A 20,141-nucleotide genomic window follows, 5' to 3' on the forward strand; every position below is an offset into this window, starting at 1 on the left:
AAGCACTATTCCATTTAAAAAAAAAAAAAAACACTTGTAACATATTAGTTAAAACAAATATTTGTTTTTTCCCCCTCACATGTTCTTTGTAGTCTGTAGATTGGCCCTATGGCAAGATGCTCAAATTTATTGTCTTATTTCAGGAGCAATATTGTAGTGAAACTGTTTGGAAAGTCAATTACCATTTTGAAATAGGTTCCTAAGTCTGAAACACTTTCATTTGGACATGAAATAGAGTACCCAAGTTGAATTTAGATGTGTGCTGTTGTCTTTCTGGCCAATTCTCTCTCTCTCCCCCCCTTGTGTGTGTGCGCGTGTGCTATATCTCAAAAAGGCATTACGTGTGTCACATTGAATTAGTAATTACTGGTGCTACTGTTTTTGCCATTTTGGTTCTTTAAGGATAAGAACCAATAAATAAGGACAAGAAATAAGAATGTTTTAAGGATAAGAACCTGCTGGATGAGACCAAAGGTCCATCTATATCACCTCGCCACTCTATCCACCCCCTGCATATTTTTGGATGTCTCAGTCATGTACCCCCTTCAGGCACCTCTTTTCTAGACTGAAGAGCCCCAAATGCTGTAGCCTTTCCTTGTAAGGGCAGTGCCCCAGCCCAGCAATCACTTTGGTTGCTCTTCTCTGTACTTTTTCCATTTCCATTATGTCCTTTTCAAGATGTGGCAACCAGAACTGGATGCAATACTCCAGGTGTGCCCTTACCATCGATTTGTACAATAGCATAATAATATTAGCTGTCTTATTCTTAATTCCTTTTCAAAAGATCCCAAGCATGGAATTAACCTTGTTCACTGCCACCCCATATTGGGTCGACACTTTCATTGAGCTGTCCACCAGCACCCTACGATCCAATCTGTCACAGACAGCTCAGAACCCATTAGCCTATATGTAAAGTTTTGATTCTTTGCCACAATGTGCATAATTTTACATTTACCTGGCAGAGGCAGGACTTAATGGAATGGAGAGAAAAAAAGAAAGGAAAAACCAAGAAGGCAAAAAAGGCAATATTTCCTGTTCTTGAACTAGAGAGTGATTCAACTTAAAGGGAGCAAGAGAAGTTGATGGAAGCAGTTTCTTTGCATAAATGTATGCTCTCTCTCTCTCTCTCTCTCTCTCTCTCTCTTTGTGCACACCTTCCAGGTTACATCCTCACTCACATTCCTGCACTTTTGGGGAAGATGAATCTTATAAAGAAGATGCTTCTATGGTGAAATTACAAGAGAAAGGGATGTTTCTCAGATGAGATAAACCAGAATCAAACACATTTTAGACTGGATAAGAATAATAGGATAATATTTGGGGTAGAGAGTTGTAACTGGAAAAATTTCAAAACCCATCTCATTTGTCACAAAATAATTATTATGCGACCACCCCCACAGGCTAATCCCCAGGGGGAGAAGACTAGCCCCCAAGGTGCTAGGGGCCTTATATTTCTACCTGGGAATTACCTTAAACAAGCAGACTCAGGTGTAGCTGTACATTTACCTCATTTGTTTTTGTATTCCCTGGCAGCACACCCAGGATATTTCCTCCCCCTCCCCCCGCAGCCTTAGGACTCTTGTTCATCTTTACACAGGATACATATTTCTCTCCCTGGGGCTCCTACCTTCCTCCATCTTACTGCGTCCTTTAGGATCCTTGCCTGCTTTGTTTCTCCACCTTCCAATTTGCTTGGCTTTACTCCCTTCTTCTGGAAATCCGGAATCTGGCAGCCTAGTCTCTTGAAGGGCGACGATGTCCATCTGCAGTCTGCTCAGCTCCATGTCGATGACAGCTGTTTTGCGTGCGTCGTCTATTTCTTGCAGGTCATCAGAGAAGCCAGGTGTCATTGTCCTAACGTTCCAGGTGCCCAGCTTTAGGGCAGTAGTTTTCTGTTTTCTGTTGCATGGTGCAGAGTTGTCGATCCGCTTGTCGGTTTTCACCCTAAACCCCACGCACCCCATGAGGTTAACGGACCGTGGCGAGGCAACACCTTACTGGCTGGGGACTGCCCAGCTTAAGGCGGGCGGTAGCTGCCCAATGAGATGCAATGATCTCTCCCACCGTCGGAAGCAGCCCCTGGCGTCATGCTCTACGCCAATCGAGCGAAGACTTATAACCGGTAAACTGCTGCTTCCCGTGTTGTGCCGACGCCGTATGGCGAAGTTGGAGTGTCCTCTCCAGTGCGCGAAGCCTGGGTAAAGAAGGTATGGAGGATAGGCTGTTACCCATGCAGCAAATCCCCCCTCTCCACGTCGCTGGAATGGTCCAATGGAAAGGCAGAAGCCAATACGGTTGGTTCCAGCGGCGTCGCAGGAGTTGCCAGAACGTGACTGTGTTCAGCCATGAACTGCCTAAGGGACTCCGGCTCCTGATTTTGCCTCGAGGTTGACTCCTGAAGCCTTTTCCAGAACTGGATGTAGCCACAAGGCAGTGGAGGTTTGGGATCAGAGTTTCCTTCTCTTAGATGAGCTGCCTTCCTAGGCTGACGAGTCCCATCTACCCGGTCGCCCTTCAAGAGACTAGGCTGCCAGATTCCGGATCTGTCAAGGAGAGAAATTTCTCATTTTTCTGGCAGGGAAAACCACCAAACGAAACCAGGGAACATGGCGTTGGCTTTGCGGTCAGAAATACCCTGCTGAAATCCATCATCCCACCTATTGTGGGAAGTGAAAGAATTTTGTCCCTGCAGCTCCAGTCATCAGCAGGACCTATCACTCTCATCAGTGCTTATGCACCGACTCTGTCGTCTCCAGCAGAAGCCAAAGACAAATTCTATGATGACCTGGCCACCACTGTCAAGAAAATCCCTGTAAAAGAGCCATTGTTCATCCTCGGCGATTTCAATGCTAGAGTTGGTGCTGATAACAGTTCATGGCCCACTTGCTTAGGTCAGTTTGGCACTGGGAGGATGAACGAAAATGGCCAACGCCTGCTAGAGTTTTGCTGTCATCACGGTCTCTGTGTCAGCAACACATTCTTCAACACAAAGCCCCAACATAGAGTCTCTTGGAGACATCCAAGATCAAAGCACTGGCACCAGCTCGACCTGATCCTCACCAGACGCTCCAGCCTTCCCAGCATCAAGATCACACGCAGTTATCATGGTGCTGCCTGCGACACTGACCACTCCCTGGTGTGCAGCAGAGTGAAACTGCAAACAAAGCGACTGTATCACACGAAAAAGGAAGGAAGACCTCGCATTGATACCAGCAAGACCCGGGATCAGAGAAAAGTGGAGGAATTTGCACAAGCGCTTGAGGAATCTCTTCCAGGCCCGGCCGACGCAAACGCATCCAGCAGATGGGAACATTTCAAGAATACCATTTACAACACCGCCTTGTCCATATTCGGCAAGAAGACCAACAAGGCGGCAGACTGGTTTGAAGCCCACTCTGAGGAGTTGACACCAGTCATTGAGGAAAAGAGGAGAGCTCAAGCAGCATACAAGGTCTGTCCCAGTGAGCGCAACCTGCAGGTCCTCCGAACTGCTCGCAGCAAAGTCCAACAGACTGCCAGGAGATGTGCTAACGACTACTGGCTCCAGCTCTGTTCCGAGATACAGATAGCAGCTGACACGGGCAACATCAAGGGGATGTATGATGGTATCAAGCAGGCCCTAGGTCCAACACAGAAGAAAATTGCCCCTCTGAAGTCTGCCACAGGCGAGGTCATCCAGGATCGGGCGCAGCAGATGGAACGCTGGGTGCAGCACTACTCTGAGCTATATTCCAGAGAAAATGTAGTCACCGAAGAAGCACTGAACAACATTGAGTGCCTGCCTGTGCTGGAAGAGCTTGACAGTGAACCAACCCTAGAAGAACTTCACGTGGCCCTGGACTCCCTTGCCTTTGGCAAGGCACCTGGAAAAGACAGCATCCCTGCTGAAGTCCTAAAATGCTGCAAAGAGATCATCGTCACTGAGCTGCATGAAATCATCTGTCTCTGCTGGAGAGAAGGTGGAGTACCTCAAGACATGAGGGATGCAAACATCATCACGCTGTACAAGAACAAAGGTGACAGGGGTGACTGCAACAACTACCGCGGCATCTCTCTCCTTAGCGTTGTAGGAAAGCTGTTTGCCCGAGTTGTACTAAAGAGGCTCCAGGTACTTGCAGAGAGCGTCTATCCAGAATCGCAGTGTGGATTCCGAGCCAACAGGTCCACCACTGATATGGTATTCTCCCTTAGACAACTGCAGGAGAAATGCAGGGAACAACGACAGCCACTCTTTATAGCCTTCATAGATCTCACAAAGGCTTTCGACCTGGTCAGCAGAGACGGCCTCTTCAAGATTCTCCCCAAGATTGGATGTCCACCCAGGCTCCTCAGCATCATCAGATCCTTCCACAAGGACATGAAGGGCACTGTTGTCTTCGATGGCTCCACATCAGACCCTTTTGACATCCGAAGCGGAGTGAAGCAGGGCTGTGTTCTTGCACCAACCTTGTTTGGGATTTTCTTCGCTGTCCTGCTGAAGCAGGCCTTTGGAACTGCAACAGAAGGCATCTATCTCCGGACCAGATCAGACGGAAAGCTCTTCAACCTCTCCAGACTGAGAGCAAAATCCAAAGTCCAGCTGAAATGTCTGCGTGACTTCCTCTTTGCCGACGATGCAGCTGTCACTACCCACTCTGCCAAAGATCTCCAGCAGCTCATGGATCGTTTTAGCAAGGCCTGCCAAGATTTTGGACTGACAATCAGCCTGAAGAAAACACAGGTCATGGTTCAGGATGTGGACTCACCTCCCTGCATTACAATCTCTGAGCATGAACTGGAGGTTGTCCATGACTTTGTGTACCTTGGCTCAACGATCTCCGACACTCATTCTCTCGATGCCGAGCTAAACAGGCGCATCGGTAAAGCAGCTACCACGTTTTCCAGACTCACAAAGAGAGTCTGGTCCAACAAGAAGCTGACGGAACATACCAAGATCCAGGTCTACAGAGCTTGCGTCCTGAGTACACTTCTGTACTGCAGCGAGTCATGGACTCTTCGCCCACAACAGGAGAGGAAACTGAGCGCTTTCCACATGCGCTGCCTCCGACACATCCTCGGCATCACCTGGCAGGACAAAGTTCCAAACAACACAGTCCTGGAACGTGCTGGAATCCCTAGCATGTATTCACTGCTGAAACAGAGACGCCTGCGTTGGCTTGGTCATGTCGTGAGAATGGATGATGGCCGGATCCCAAAGGATCTCCTCTATGGAGAACTCGTGCAAGGAAAGCGCCCTACAGGTAGACCACAGCTGCGATACAAGGACATCTGCAAGAGGGATCTGAAGGCCTTAGGGATGGACCTCAACAAGTGGGAAACCCTGGCCTCTGAGCGGCCCGCTTGGAGGCAGGCTGTGCAGCATGGCCTTTCCCAGTTTGAAGAGACACTTTGCCAACAGTCTGAGGCTAAGAGGCAAAGAAGGAAGGCCCATAGCCAGGGAGACAGACCAGGGACAGACTGCACTTGCTCCCGGTGTGGAAGGGATTGTCACTCCCGGATTGGCCTTTTCAGCCACACTAGACGCTGTGCCAGAACCACCTTTCAGAGCGCGATACCATAGTCTTTCGAGACTGAAGGTTGCCAATACTCCCTTCTTCTGTCTCTAGCCGCCTTTTCAACCATCTTTCCCTGGTGCTTAATCTTTGACCTTCTCTTCCCCCAGTCCCATTTGTCTTTGCCACCTGAATCTGTCCAGTTCTGCTGTCCTTCCCTCTTCTCTTTCCTTCTCTTAGGTTTCTGCCTTTCTTGATTATCCCCCTCTGGTTCCTATGTTTCTCAGTTGACTGTCGCGCTTTCACATTTGCTTTCCTTTGTATCTTCTTCCTCCAGTTCAGCCTTCCTCCCTCTCTGCTCAGCCAGGTCACTTCCTGACTCTTCTTGGTTTCTCAGTGCCCCAATCCAATCCCAGTCTGCCTGGTCACCTCTCTCTTGTCTTGTCTTCCTCTGCCAAAGTCTCTCCCACCCGGTATACCTCTTCCTCCTAGGGTGGTCCTCCGCTTCTCTGTCCTACTCTTCTGCTTCTCTGCTCTCCTCCCTGTTGGTCTCTTTATCCTCACTTAAATCTCCTTCCTTTCCCTTTGTCACACCTCCCCAAACAGCCTTGGCCCTGTCCAATCTCAAAAGACTAGGTGCATAATCTCTGTGCAGTTCCCACCCTGTGTGGGTAGATCTCACCCCCTTCTTTGTCATCAGATGGCTCTGACAGATGGCTCTTTTCAGGATTTACAAGCTGCAGCCTGTAAATCATATTCCCCTTTGTATTATGGTCTTTTGTGGCACTCTGATTCCGGTTCAAGTTATCTAGCTTTCATAGGTTCGACAGGTTTAATATCATGCCTGCGAATATGCTAAGAGCAAAATTTAAAAGGTCATTGGAGAGTTCCCAGTCATGTTCTTGTGATCTAACCTCAATTGAGTCTTTGACCCCATGTACTTCTTTATTGCCCCCACTATACTGATCTACGTCATCAATTCCTATTCCCATTTCTGGGAAACTTTCACAGATCAGATATTGATACTGTTTGGTATCTGTTGGATGGAAGAAATGAGTATTGCTCATTATATGTTGCAAGATATTTGTTCTCAGTGTTATCTAGGCATAAATTTTTATGTATTTATGTTCACCTGCACAGTGGTCTTGAACAATAAGTGGTTTCAACCTTGGCTGCTTTATTCCTGTTTATTGTAAGCTTTTTTGTTGATATTGCTGTCATTTATTGGAAATTGTTTATGCCAATAAAGATTAAATGAAAAGATGGCTCTGGCAGCCTCCGCCCAGTCACTTTACCAGCACAGTCTGGTCAAAGGAACCACCCCGTGCTTGCTGCTAGTAGGATCTCAAGGGAAAAGGATAGGATGTGACGAATCTGTTTTTCAAAGGAATGTGTCTAGTATCCCTTTCATTCACATATCCCTGCATCATCTTCACAGAGTCAAATTCAACTTGTATTTGGTGATGCACACATTTTGCAATAAGAACTAGTCTTATCAAGCAAAATGAATTATTGTTGTTATTATTATAATGCAGTATTTCTATACCACCTTTGTCACATACCCTCACAATGTGTTGAAGGAGTACTGGTCTGCAGACCCAAGGTGGTTCAGATAGACAGACAAGTCACCAAATCCCATTTTTACAATTGAGTTTTTTTTTTTTACAGTTAACTCATTTTTGCCCAGCCCACAGGTTTACACATTTCGTTCCTATTGTGTATATGCAGCATTGGGCAGAAATGGCTTAATGTTCTATGAGAAACTCATAGAACACTTCCAGATGTTTTCCTTCCTGTGTGGTCTTTATTCTTTTGCCAGCACATGCCTTCCAAGCCTCCAGCAGGAGCAGCCACAAATCAACCAGGTGTTCTTGGCAGCTGCCCTTTCTACGTACTACTCCACCTCTTGGCAGTTTATATTAGTTGACTCCTTGCCCTCACACAGCCCAATGATCAACACTGACTCCTTATGGCTCAGTTCTCTCACCTTTTATCAACTATAATGGTCTCCCATCCAAATCGAGGGAAGGGTTACTCTCACTTAGCTTCTTTGGACAAGGACCAGCTTTAACCTCCAGACCATACTCCTGGCCTAAATAAAACCAAAAAAAATGGGATTTCTCTTCTATTTTTAAGAGAGGGTTAGAGGTGTTTTGTAGTAGTGAATTAGAAAAAAAAATCTGGCTTGTTTGTTTTGGTTTCTTTCTTTTTTTATTTTTACGTAATTCCCTGCAGTATATCATTGAATACTGGCTTAGAGTTTTTATCTATGCTATTGACACTTGCCCACATGCCCCTGAACTATGAAATGTGATATTTGTTTTGGCATTGTCATTGCTGATCCCAGCTCTTTTGCTTGGTATACTAATGAACATGTGCTTAATTGCTTTAGTTCTAATTAAATAAACTCTGCAATCAGTTACTATGGCAACATTTCCATTAATACAAATCATCTTTAGATGTTCAAGTTTGCCCTTACTTAACTAAAATTTAGCAGTCTTCAGTTGGAATGCCAAAAGCTTTAATAGATAAATATTTTGTTTAGAACAGATGCTTTGCCATGCTCAGCCTTGATGTTTAAAGGGTTGCCTCATAGGATAACATAGAGAGAATTGAACACACATTTATTTTTATATTACAACATTTTAATATATGAACAAATTTCATGTGTCACTGTTTTGACCAGAGGTTAAACAGTTTCCTTTTCTTTTTGTGTGAAATTGGCTAGATTCAAGCTTTATGTCTCCCTCCAAAATTATTTAGGTTAAACCAAATGGCCAACTGAAAGGAGGCAGAACTAAGCAGCCTCAAATTGTAAATAAGGATCAGTTCCTAGCCATTCTGTGAGGGAGGCTGGAGCTGAAACACTGAGATAAAAATCTATCACTGCTGTGTCACACTGCTGAACTAATTGAGAAAAAGATTGCTGCCAAAGTGTCCTTTGTAAATAAACCTGGTTTTATTGAAAGAGCTGCATTTTCTCTACTTCAGTCTTTCCCTAAATTCTGGCACAGCACCCAGAAGGGAATATCCCTAGTCCCTTGTGAAAAGTGAGACCCTGGCAAACTAGGGACTGATGGAAGTGGAAGAATGACTGGACAGTATTGCATCGATACTTTAGGGTCCTCGGTCCTTCAAGAGCACCATGCCATGATAGCTGAGTATGTGAGAACTTGACCTGGGTCCAGGATGCCCATGTTTTGGAATAGGCATGGGCTAGATCTGCAAATGAAAGTGCATTTATGAAATGTATCGCCAACCCATCTTGTCAGTTGATCAAGAAAATCTTCCTCCTCCTCTTTTGCAGCAGTTCCATTAGTAATCTGCTGTGTGGTTCTATGTTCAGCCAGTTTTTCACCCATCAGTCTTTGTTTCTTTTGTAGCCCCATAGGAATTTTCTAGGGTTTTAAGTTTGAAAGTGTCTGTAGCTCATTTATGTAAATGTCAAACCCAATTCAGTTTCTTGTGCTTTGAAATTACTTTTTAGTATCAGGATATGCTAGATAACTTTTATATACTTGTGTTAAGTGGACCTCAGTGGAAAGCGTATCTACTATTTTATATATCCAAAGGTTCTCCTGATTTCCCTTGTTGGACTTTATGCTCTTCTATCTGTTCTGTGGAACTAAATGAATACTTTGGCACTGGTTTCTCTGTTCATCGGCCAGAAATCATAATAAACAGAATTTGTGTTTTGCCACACTACAAATAGGTTCAGTGTGTTAGAGTAAATATATCCTGTTCCAATGTGAATGATTGCTGTGAGATGATCTACTTGCATATTTCATAAAACTATCTTTTGTGTGTCTGTCTCGCAGCTACATTGTTACAAATAGGATGCATGATCACAGAGTCCTGTCATTCTTCTTTCTTAATGCAAAACAGGCATAGGCTATGGAAGAGTGCTGAGGAAAATAACTACTTCAACCTAATCCTTGCCCATTCTGTTACTTGTCCACTCAGACTTTTCCCCCAGAAAGTTGCCTTCCCCCCCCCCCACCCAGAAAGGGAAATTGCATCAGTGTTCCCTCTTATTTTTTGTAACTCTGTACAGAGCCTTTCCATAGTGGTGTGACAGCATCTCCAGATGCTTGGCGATGACATCATACATCATCACTGACTTCTGGGTCACCAAGCTCCAAGCTGCACAGCCGCTCAGCTTGAAAGGAACATTGATCAGCATGGCTTCACAAAGGGGAAATCCTGCCTTATCAACATTTTAGAACAATTTGAGTATCAACCACCATGTGGAAAAAATTATTTGTAATACTTGGACTTCAAAAAACTGTTGACAATGTACTTCACCAAAGACACCATAGCAAATTTATCAGTCAGATTATAAAACATAAGAATAAGTGGACAGTTTTCACAATAGAGAAGTAAACAATAGAGATTATCCAGGATCTTATTGGGACCAGTGATATTTAACTTCATAAATGAATTGAGGTCAAGGGTGGGTACTGTTGCATATGTTATTCCAAGACACCAAATTTTTCAGAACAATGAAATCTAAAACCCAAACTGAATTGAATAAAAAGTTCCCAAAGTGTATTTCCAAACTGGATGAGTGGACAGCAAAATACAAATTGTTGTAAAGTGATGCACATTGTAGCAAAAAAAATTATCAGTTTGCAACCACTGCTGTCTAGGCAAAGAAGTACCTTTTAAAAGTAATATGTGTCTTAGATTAAGCAGAGGGAAAACTATCCATATTCATCCCAGGATAGTGTCTATCCCAGTAGCTGTTGCTGGTGTATTATGCTTTAGCCTTTGTGGGTCCAAAACTATCCACCTTTCCAGTGCTTATGGAGCCACAATGCAGCCCTGAGATAAAGGAACAAATGTTCCCTTACTTTGCGGAGTCCTCTGTGAGTGCCCCCTACCTTTGGATGCACCACATGCCCCTTTGGCACGGCTGCATCAGTGCTGGAAAGTTGAATGGGACTGTTCCCTGAGTCCCTTTGGGACAGAGAATTGTCGTCTTATCTCTTTTGCTATGTAAATTGTTTTGGTAGTTATTTTTTTCAAAGCAATATAAAAATATTCTGAATAGTAGTTAATATTTTATTTCCAAAGTATTTTATATTGCTTTTCTTAAAACAAATCAAAACCGTTAAGTAAAATGCAATAATACACACACAAAATGATATTGTTAATTTGCCTTGTCTCTGATGGCACCTTTTGACACCACCAACTAGGGAGCAGTTCCCACTGATGACTTTTGAGAAAAGTGAGTAGAACTGAGTAGGTGCACATCACTTAGTTTATGATGAAAGCAAGTCTTTTCTTGCTAGCAGTGTGTAATATATGCCAGGGGGTTGCCACTGCCAGTTCAGAACTCAAGAGAGAACCAGTTCAGATTATATGTACCAATAGCGATGAGGGATGTGAGCATGCATGTTTCCTCTTGTCCTACTATTAAAGTAGTATCTAAATCATGTGTGAGAAATGGTTTAAACAAACCTCCCCTACACTAATATGCAATGTGAGATGGTACACCAGAAGAGGGGACTGGATATGCATGCTCATGTCTCTTGTGTGAAGGGTGGGACCAGTCAGACATATTGTTAGAACCAGCACTGTGAAGTTATAATTGAATATCAACAACAACAACAACAGTATTTATATACCACTTTTCAACAAAATGTTCACAAAGCGGTTTACAGAGAAAATCAAATATCTAATGGCTCCCTGTCCCCAAAGGGCTCACAATCTAAAAAGATGCAACACTAGCAGACAGCCACTAGAAAAGACACTGCTGGGGGGAGGTGGGCCAGTTACTCTCCCCCTGCTAAATAAAAGAGGAGCACCCACTTGAAAAAGCGCCTCTTAACCAGTTAGCAGGGGTTAAGTGCTATAATGTAATGCATAACCTGTAATGCATAATAGTATTATGGTAGCATAATAAATGAATAACCACCTCAAATAAATTGGTAATGGGCAGAAAACGAGCTGATTCTTTTTGTTTTTTAAATTTCAGATCTGGCAGTGTGGAGGCTCGCTAGAGATTGTAACATGTTCACATGTTGGCCATGTCTTTCGGAAAGCTACACCTTATACTTTCCCTGGTGGTACCGGTCATGTAATTAACAAGAATAATAGACGACTTGCAGAGGTATGGATGGATGAATTTAAAGATTTCTTCTACATAATATCGCCAGGTAAGGAAGTAATTTCATGATCATTTTGTGAGAACTATGCACTAAAAGAAGTATGTTTAGAGGACATTATGTTGAGAGTTAATTGTATTGTCTTAAGTCTTAGCTCTCTTGAAGATATCTTGAAAGATAATTGTTTTGTAAGGTTAAAGATATAAATTTAAGAACTGCTTTTTTTAAAAGTGGTTTTTGAAAATTTCTGAATTACTGACAGCCGGCCAGCCCAATCCTGAGCTGCCCTGGACACGTGGCTGCGGCAATGCTGAAAGCAGCTGCTGCTGCATCCTGCACACTTTGGGCAGCCACCAGCGGCTTCTCAGTAGAAGGAGACTTTTGTCCCCTTCCCCCAGGTAAACAGAGTAGCTCCACAATGGGGCTACTCGATTCACAGCCAACGATTCACGGTCAGCAGTGAATCAAGTGCCTCTGTGTCAGGCGGTGAGCCTGACGTGAAGGCTTTGGATCTGGTGGAACAACCCACCAGTCCCACCTCCCTCCCCCTGTCGTCTCCCCACCTCCCTGTAACACCACCTCCCCCCATGCCCCCGCTTACCTCTCCACTGCTCAGTGGTCCGTGCAACTGCCAAGCGGAGGAGGTCGGGTGCCCACCGAGTGGTAGGGCACACAAGCAGGCCTTATGGCTCGGCCGACGCAAGGCTCCCTGTCAGAGTTGGTGTGGAGGCTGAATCCAGCCTTCACGGGCAGGCATGCGTCCCTGCACCAGCCCAGTCAACTATAGAGGAGGCGCAAACGTGCTTTACATCATGTTTGCTACCCTCCTGGGTTGGCACAAGGGATTTGCGCTGGCCCAAGGGCAACCTCCTAACCTACTTTCCAGCAATGACTTAGCCACAGTGCAGCCCCAAGGTAAGGTAACAAACATGTCCTTACCTTGATAAGGCCTCCTGGACTGCCTCCACACTGCAGGATGCAGTGCATGCCACATTGGCACAGCTATGTCAGTGCTGGAAAGTTGGTTAGGATTGCGCCCTTAATCGTGTATTATGAACCAAATAGTTCAAATGAACAAGTGAACCAAATGAACAAATGAACGAAATAGTTTCTATTTTCATACGTATTTTGGGTAGAAACTAGTAATTTCAGTATACATTTTTACCAAAACCATGCTCACTGTAAATATGTTCACCTTTTTAAAAACACTGTTCAGTGCCACTTTTTTTTCCTCCTGGGGGCAACTTCTTTGGTGCAATTTTCCCCCTTACTAGTGCTGTTTCATCCTTTCCAATATCACCCATGGAATATCCTGACATTACAATGCTGTGTAGTCAGTCTAGTTTGGTTATCTCTGAGGGCACAGTTGAGGACAAGTGAGGGCAGCTCCAGTGAATAGGAATAAGGCTGCAATCCTGTGCAGAGTAGCTGAACAGAATGGGACTTCCTTCTGACTGAACACATATAGGATTGTGTTGCATGTGAACATCTTTGAAGAGTGTAGAAAAATAACTGAAAATAAGAGATATTTTTCACACTGCATAAATGTCCACAAAAATCTCTGAGTACTTATGGCTTATTTCAAATTCATTTTGCCTTCATATTCACCTGCTCTTCAGTTCTATTTGATGTAACTGTTACAGACTAGTAAGGATTAAAAATCTGGAGCTCTTTTTATACACTTCTAAGGCAATTTCAAAGTTTTGGTAAAACGGTCTTTTTAGCTTCAAGTTACCTAATGTAGCAGATAATTTGAAGTAAAGTGACTCAAGGTTGAAACCGCTCTACTAAATTCCCACCATTTCAAATGGAAAAGGCATTTTTTTTCTTGATCATCGACAAGAATTGAAAGCTTCAAAATGTACCCTTGATCAGAAAAAAAAACAGTATTTATTTGAAATGCTGGATCTCAAGTAATAATAAGGTTTATGAACTAAAACCTTTTTTGGGGGAAGGGGGCTTATTTGTCTGCAATCAACAATGAAGAGATGCTGCAGAGAAACACAGCAAGTCCAAAACCACCTGCCCTGAAGTTAAAAATCTGTCAAAGACTTGTAATTCTTCACTTTGAAATTGAGACCTTCAAATGCAAACAGACCCAAAACTCTTCCACTCCCATCTAGGAGTAATACACATACACAGTATATATAGCAGTAATTCCATACACAGTAATAATCTGTGTATGGAAATAGGCACCACACAAAAAAGAGTGTCATAGGGATACGTTCTGCATTCACTACTAGGGTTGAATGTTGCTATGATATTCTTGCCTCAGGTGGATGCCAAAATGCCTTGCAGTGGCTTTGATCTGCAAAAGACACTGGTTGGAAATCCTAATTCTTAACCTGCCTTATCTAATAAGTATTTCTTCTTTTCCCTCTATGTCTACCCCATTCATACATAAATGTCTTCATCCTTGATACGTTCACAGCCCAATCCAAAATAAATTCTCTTACAGTGATGCAGCAGACCCATCGCGGGCTATGCTGCATCCTGCAGGGGACTGGAGGCCCCCTTGGGGTAAGGGGACTTTTGTCCCCTTGTCCCTGGGTAAGCCCCAGCAGTTGCTATGGGTTAACTCAATTCTGTACCAGCTATATAGTTGGAAGGGGATTATGATATGGCGCACACTGGCGCCAATGATCCCGCCCCCCTCCTGGGCCTGATTCACCCACTCATTGCCCTGTCGTCACCCCCTTCTGCCCTCCCCCTGCCCTCCTCCTGCTCCTGCACTCGATTTACATGGGCTGGCGAGCATGCTTTGCTCCGCTGCATGTGCAGGAAGGCTCTGGTCTTCCCACTGCACCAGCTAGTAATGCTGTCAGACAGTGCTTTACGGTGCTTTTGCAGCAGCACTCGCTGGCGGTACGTATTGGGCCTAAAGATATCTTCTTTCTTTGTGTTTTCTGTCCGTTGACGCTTTATATCCCAAAGTATCAATTTAACATGAGTTTTTGCTAAAAAAATAGTGGGATGAGCTAATAACATTTCAGATTGTATCATGAAAAGTTTGTGATTGCTTTTGTGATGGTTTTCTATTTTGATTAAGTTTTTAATTACGCTTAGTTTAGAAAAGCGTCAACTTTCTGAGGCAGAGAGTAAAGGTTAGATTCACTAATTACTTCAGAAACAAACAGACTAGGCTAACAAAGCAGATATTGAAATTTTTTTAAAAGCTTTTTGGATTATTTGGAGACAAGGATAAATTATAAAGGCATTTTCCTTTGTAAGTATTTACGATGAGTAAATTAAAGTAAATGCCACTCACTGTTGCACGTGGTGCCCCTTCATTACCTCTTTGTTTCCCAATCTTTGAGTTTTATTAATGTTTTAAATGGACAATAGTTTCAACTTCTCATCTCAGAATATGACATAAAAATGGAGCAAATGAACCACTGTCTGTATTATAATTCTATTGTTATAGGGCCCAATTCTATCCAACTTTCCTGCGCCAATGCAGCCACAATGCAGTTCTGAAGTAAGGGAATAAAATGTTCCCTTACCTTGAGAAGGCCTCCATGATTGCCTTCCCCCACTACAGGATGCAGTGCACACCCCAATGGCACAGCTGCATTGGCACTGAAAAGTTGGGTAGGATTGGGCCCGCAGTCTGCAGGAAAAGGTCCTCTTACATACTAATCATTTGTAAATGTGTTAGGATCTTATGTAAAACAAGTAATTCGATGGTTTGTGGGTTGTGTATATAGAAAGTATAACTTTTAAATATACACGTTTACCAGTGATCTAAAGAAATAGAAATGAAGAAACAGCATGTTGTGCTTCTTTAGAGCAGGGGTGCCCAAACCCCAACCCAGGGGCCACTTGCAACCCTCGGGGACTCCCAATCCAGCCCACAGGGAGCCTCTGGTCCTCCAGAGATTTGCTGAAGCCCGTGCTGGCCTGATGCAACTGCTCTCAGCCTGAGGGCGATTGTTCAACCTCTTGCATGAACTGTGGGATGAGGGCTCCATCCACTGTTTGCTGTTTCACGTCTGTGGTTCAGCAGCGGCAGCGAAGGAAAGGCTGGCCTTGCTTTGTGCAAGGCTTTTTACAGGCCTTGAGTTATCACAAGACCTTCATTCATTCATATAAGTTCCATCTCTAATTTATTCATTTATGTAAATTTATTTAAATTTTAAATGTAAATTAATTCTTTTTTTTCCTTTTCCCCGACACAGTGTCAGAAAGATGATGTGGCCCTCCTGCCAAAAAGTTTGGACACCCCTGGTTTAGAGTATGAAATCCCCAATAGCTGATTTCTTCTACAAATATATCTGAAACCAAAGTGAGAGTTCTAGTTGTGACATGCTGTGTAGCTACTGCACCTGCTAACTTTTCCAGGGCTGGTGGCTGGGGCCAGTGGGGCACTGGTTTTATCACACTGGTTCCCTTATAGGAAAGATGGCAGCTACTGTATCATGCAGTGGCTGAGAAGCACTCAAAGCTGCTGCTACCTTTATCACTAAGATAAGCCTCCCAAAACTTTTGTGCCAGGGGCATTCTTTAGCAACCAGGTCACTCGTGCTCACTATAATTATCTCTCCCCTGTTACTGCATTTAGTGATGCTACAGTGAGGACAAGTGCACTGCATTACAGGGTAATAAAATGGCTTATACCAGCAGGACTACCCCACTATGCCACTAAGAGGGGAGCCCCGCAATAGCTCTTGTCTGTCTGTCTGTCTGTCTGTCTGTCTGTCTGTCTGTCTCACACACACACACTCACTCTCTCTCTCTCACACACACACACACACACACACACACACACACACACACACGTGTATATTAGCCTTTTGAAAATCCCCCTGAATTTTGCTCTAGATAAAATTTAGTGGCAACTTGAGTAGGGATATAAAAATAATTTGAAGAAAAAGTGAGTCATTGCTGATTATTTTTGTCAGGCACCCTCAGAATACATGCATTAAGCCAGCAAGACATTTGCTATACATATTTTATACCAGAGTTGTTTTCTTCCATAGAGGGTGTTTTTTAAAATGTTGTCACCTACCACCAGCCTCTTGAAATAGTCAGGATAAACATCTGAATAAATAATTGATAACTTAGCCAATTTTCTCTTTGGATAGCAGGCTGAACTTGCACAAAAGGTATGACTTTTCGTTTAGCAAACATGCTGAGTAGAAACCATTTGCTGGATTCTAATGAAACTTTTTTCATTAGAAAAAAAGCCTAGAAAGCCTTTTGTTGTTATTGTCGTTGTTGCATAGATCACTTTGAATATCAGAAGAGACTTCGAAGGTTTATTGAATGCTTTCTAAGCCTTCCGTTTTTGGATGCTTCGCCTACTTAGCTTGGACAATGAATGCGTCATGAACAATGTTCTCTAGGTAATCCTATAAAGAACAAAAAATCTGCAATTTTGGGCAACAGATTCCTCAAGCAAGTTATCTGTTGGTGACACATTTTCCTTTCCTCTGGGCTGGGCTGGCCCAGATCTCTTAGCTCCTGAGGCATAAAACATCACCTCCTCCTTGTGTGATGACTATTCTCACTACATTCTACCCTTGCTGTACCAAGTGGCAGTAGTTGCCTCTGCAACTCCTTTTACTACTACTCCACCTCCTTGTTCCTGAAGACAGAAAGAAAAGTGGCAGCTTAGAGCAATGGTTTCCAACCTGGGGTACGTGTACCCCCAGGGCTACTTGCCAGGACCTTTAGGTCCTGAAAAAGACCTGAACAATGGCAGGAAAAGGCAGATCTATATTAGAATGCCTTGCAGGGCTAATATGAGGGATACAATTTATGGAAATGGGCTGCCAAGGGGGTACGCAAGTGAAAAAATATTGGGAACCACTGGCTTAGAGGACTCCAGCCACCCACTTTTTACTCCTCCACACTTTTTCTTCCACTCTGTTTCTCTCCTTTCTTTTGAATCCAGGAAACAAGAGGAGTAGGAGTGGCAGAGGTTGGAGGCCAGTGTCCCCCACCAGCCACCTGAAGTGCCCACTTCAGTCAGCTTCATGGATGGGATGACCTTGCCTGTGATCATTCTTTGGTTGTTGAATAAGCATAGTGAGATTCATGAATTCTTGCATTCATAACTGGAACTAACATTTCATTCATCTTGAACAGGGGTGCCCAAACCCAAACCACTTGCGGCCCTTGGGAACTCCCAATCCGGCCCACAGGGAGCCCCCAGTCTCCAATAAGCCTTTGGCGATGCAGCTGCTCTCAGCGTGAGGGCAACGGTTTGACCTCCCGCCCATGGATGCCCCACCCATGAATGTGACAGCATGCTATCAAAAAAGCACAGTAAAGCACTTTGCAACTGTGTTAGTAACTAATTGGAGGAATGTGACCCTTGTGATTAATGGGAATTGTCTGTACACATATACACCCACGTTTCCATTTCATAATTACACTGAATTTTAGTTCACTAAATCAGTAGACTAAGACCAATTTGGGCTTAGTGGGGATTGCAGGTATTTCTTAATCCCTGCTAAAATCGGAATAGCCAAATTGTACTTGACAAGGACATGAAAAGCCACTTTAGAGAAATGAATAAGGATTGTTCTTTATGTTGGCTGTCACAGCAATCTGTTTGTATACAGTGGCTTAAGGTGTGAATTCACACACAAACCTATTATATTCAGAAACAAAAACAATACAAAACAGCTTGAGATGGTTTGGAGAAAATAGTTCATATAGCAAACTCCTACTTTCTGCTTTGATTGTTAAAGCCACCAGCTACCGTTGAAATGATGGTGTCGGAGTGTATTTCATGGTTGTAGTGTATTTCATGGCTGTAACATGAAATTCACTCATGTTAAATGAATTATATTTAATCATAATTATTTTCCATTAAAGGCCCTTTTTTACGTTACCATAACATTCTGGAGGAACTGTTGTGTGCCCTTCTCAAACTCCTAAAGTAATGTCAGAGCTCCAGTAGCATGTGGGTAAAATTGGAAAATGGGACAACAATGGTAAGAGCCACTGGGAGTTTTCTCCCATGGTAATCTGTAACTTTTTACGTTACCAGATGATGGAGAAAAAAAAGACATGCAGCAGCAGTTCTCATACTGCCTCTAGTGTTGTTGGCAACCTTCAGTCTCGAAAGACTATGGTATCGCGCTCTGAATGGTGGTTCTGGAACAGCGTCTAGTGTGGCTGAAAAGGTCGATTCGGGAGTGACAATCCCTTCCACATTGGGAGCAAGTGTAGTCTGTCCCTGGTCTATCTCCCTGGCTATGGGCCTTCCTTCTTTGCCTCTTTGCCTCTGACTTGTGATATATTGTGAGACTGTGGCTCATAAAATATGCTCTTCTGCTTTCACACCCACCCATGTGCAGATTGTCCCCTCTGTTTCCTGATTTCCTATAACATGATGTGTTATAGGAATTCCTATAAGATGATGTGACATCTGAACAAACTGTTAGTGCCAGCCAACTTGGAAACTGATCGTTTTCTCAATTTGGATGTCATTGCAAACTTTGGTTAACAAGCAGGAAAGGGATGAACAAATCTGTTCACAAGACAGGAAGCGAGATCACTCAGCCCCACTGTTCATGCCTGATATTCAAAGTATCACTTGAAGATCCAGAAATGCAGTTTCTGGACTGACCTTTTATTTCTGGTAGTCATTTTTCATGCTAGTAGTTCAAAGATTAATATATGTGAAAGCTAAATTATTTTATTTTTGTTATTGTCAATAGTACATGTTTATAACTTTGGAAACCCCTATAAACTTCAAGGGAAATTTGAATAATCAGATTAAAAAATGTTACTTTTCTAGCTTTCAGTGGGACTTCTAGAAACAGAAGGATAGTCTGAGTACACATTAATCTTTTTGTTTGCTTACTACTACTTATTCTTTCAAATCCTTGCTGAAACTAACAGTGCTATTATGCTGGATGGTGAAAGAAGAAAGAAATTGAAGTGCTAACCCAAGGGAAAAAATGGTGCTTAGGATAACTGTAGACGTCTCCCTATATTTCTCTTCTATTTTCTTCTGGAGAATGTGTGTAGGCATATTTGTTTCTTCATTACTTGCACGTAACACATGGTATTCTTTTGGGAAGTTATACACCCATCCCAAGGCAATGCTTGTTCCCATAGTTTGTACCTGTATATTTTGTTGAAGAGTTCTTAAAAAGAACTTTTAGAAGATTGCATGATTTTGAAACCATCATTGTTAAAGGAAATATAATTGGGGGTATGGTTACAACTTCATTTGTTCCTTAGCAATCTGAGGCAGTCTTCTATATAGTATTTTTTTTCCCATTTGGAATAGCATTTATATATCCTGACAAACTTGATATATCGAGCAGCTGACCTGTGGCATTTGTATTGCAAGTCCCTGGGAGACTTGCAGGGTCTGCAGGAGATGTATGCATTTCCAAAAGGTCTGCTTACAAAGTTCAAAATGAAGCAGGTGTTCTCAGGTATATTGAGGTATATATCATATACATGATCTCAGGTAGATCATAAGCAACTTGTTTATGCTGTAAAAATATGGACCTCGATTGACACTAAAAAGAGCTAAGCAGCAGGACTTATTGACTAGAAAGGCTGAGAATTT

General features: G+C 43.2%; 1 protein-coding gene across 7 annotated transcripts in view; it reads left to right on the plus strand.

Moving 5' to 3' along the window:
* The window catches only part of GALNT13 (polypeptide N-acetylgalactosaminyltransferase 13), a 226,074-nt gene that overhangs the window by 139,601 nt on the left and 66,332 nt on the right, over positions 1-20,141 (plus strand). For all 7 annotated transcript variants that reach the window (XM_066633827.1, XM_066633844.1, XM_066633854.1 and 4 more), the window contains one exon: positions 11,473-11,653. In XM_066633827.1, coding sequence (XP_066489924.1) covers positions 11,473-11,653 — 181 coding nt within the window. The remainder of the gene's footprint in view (positions 1-11,472; positions 11,654-20,141) is intronic.

This window comes from Tiliqua scincoides, chromosome 1, assembly GCF_035046505.1.
Source record: "Tiliqua scincoides isolate rTilSci1 chromosome 1, rTilSci1.hap2, whole genome shotgun sequence".
NCBI lineage: Eukaryota > Metazoa > Chordata > Lepidosauria > Squamata > Scincidae > Tiliqua > Tiliqua scincoides.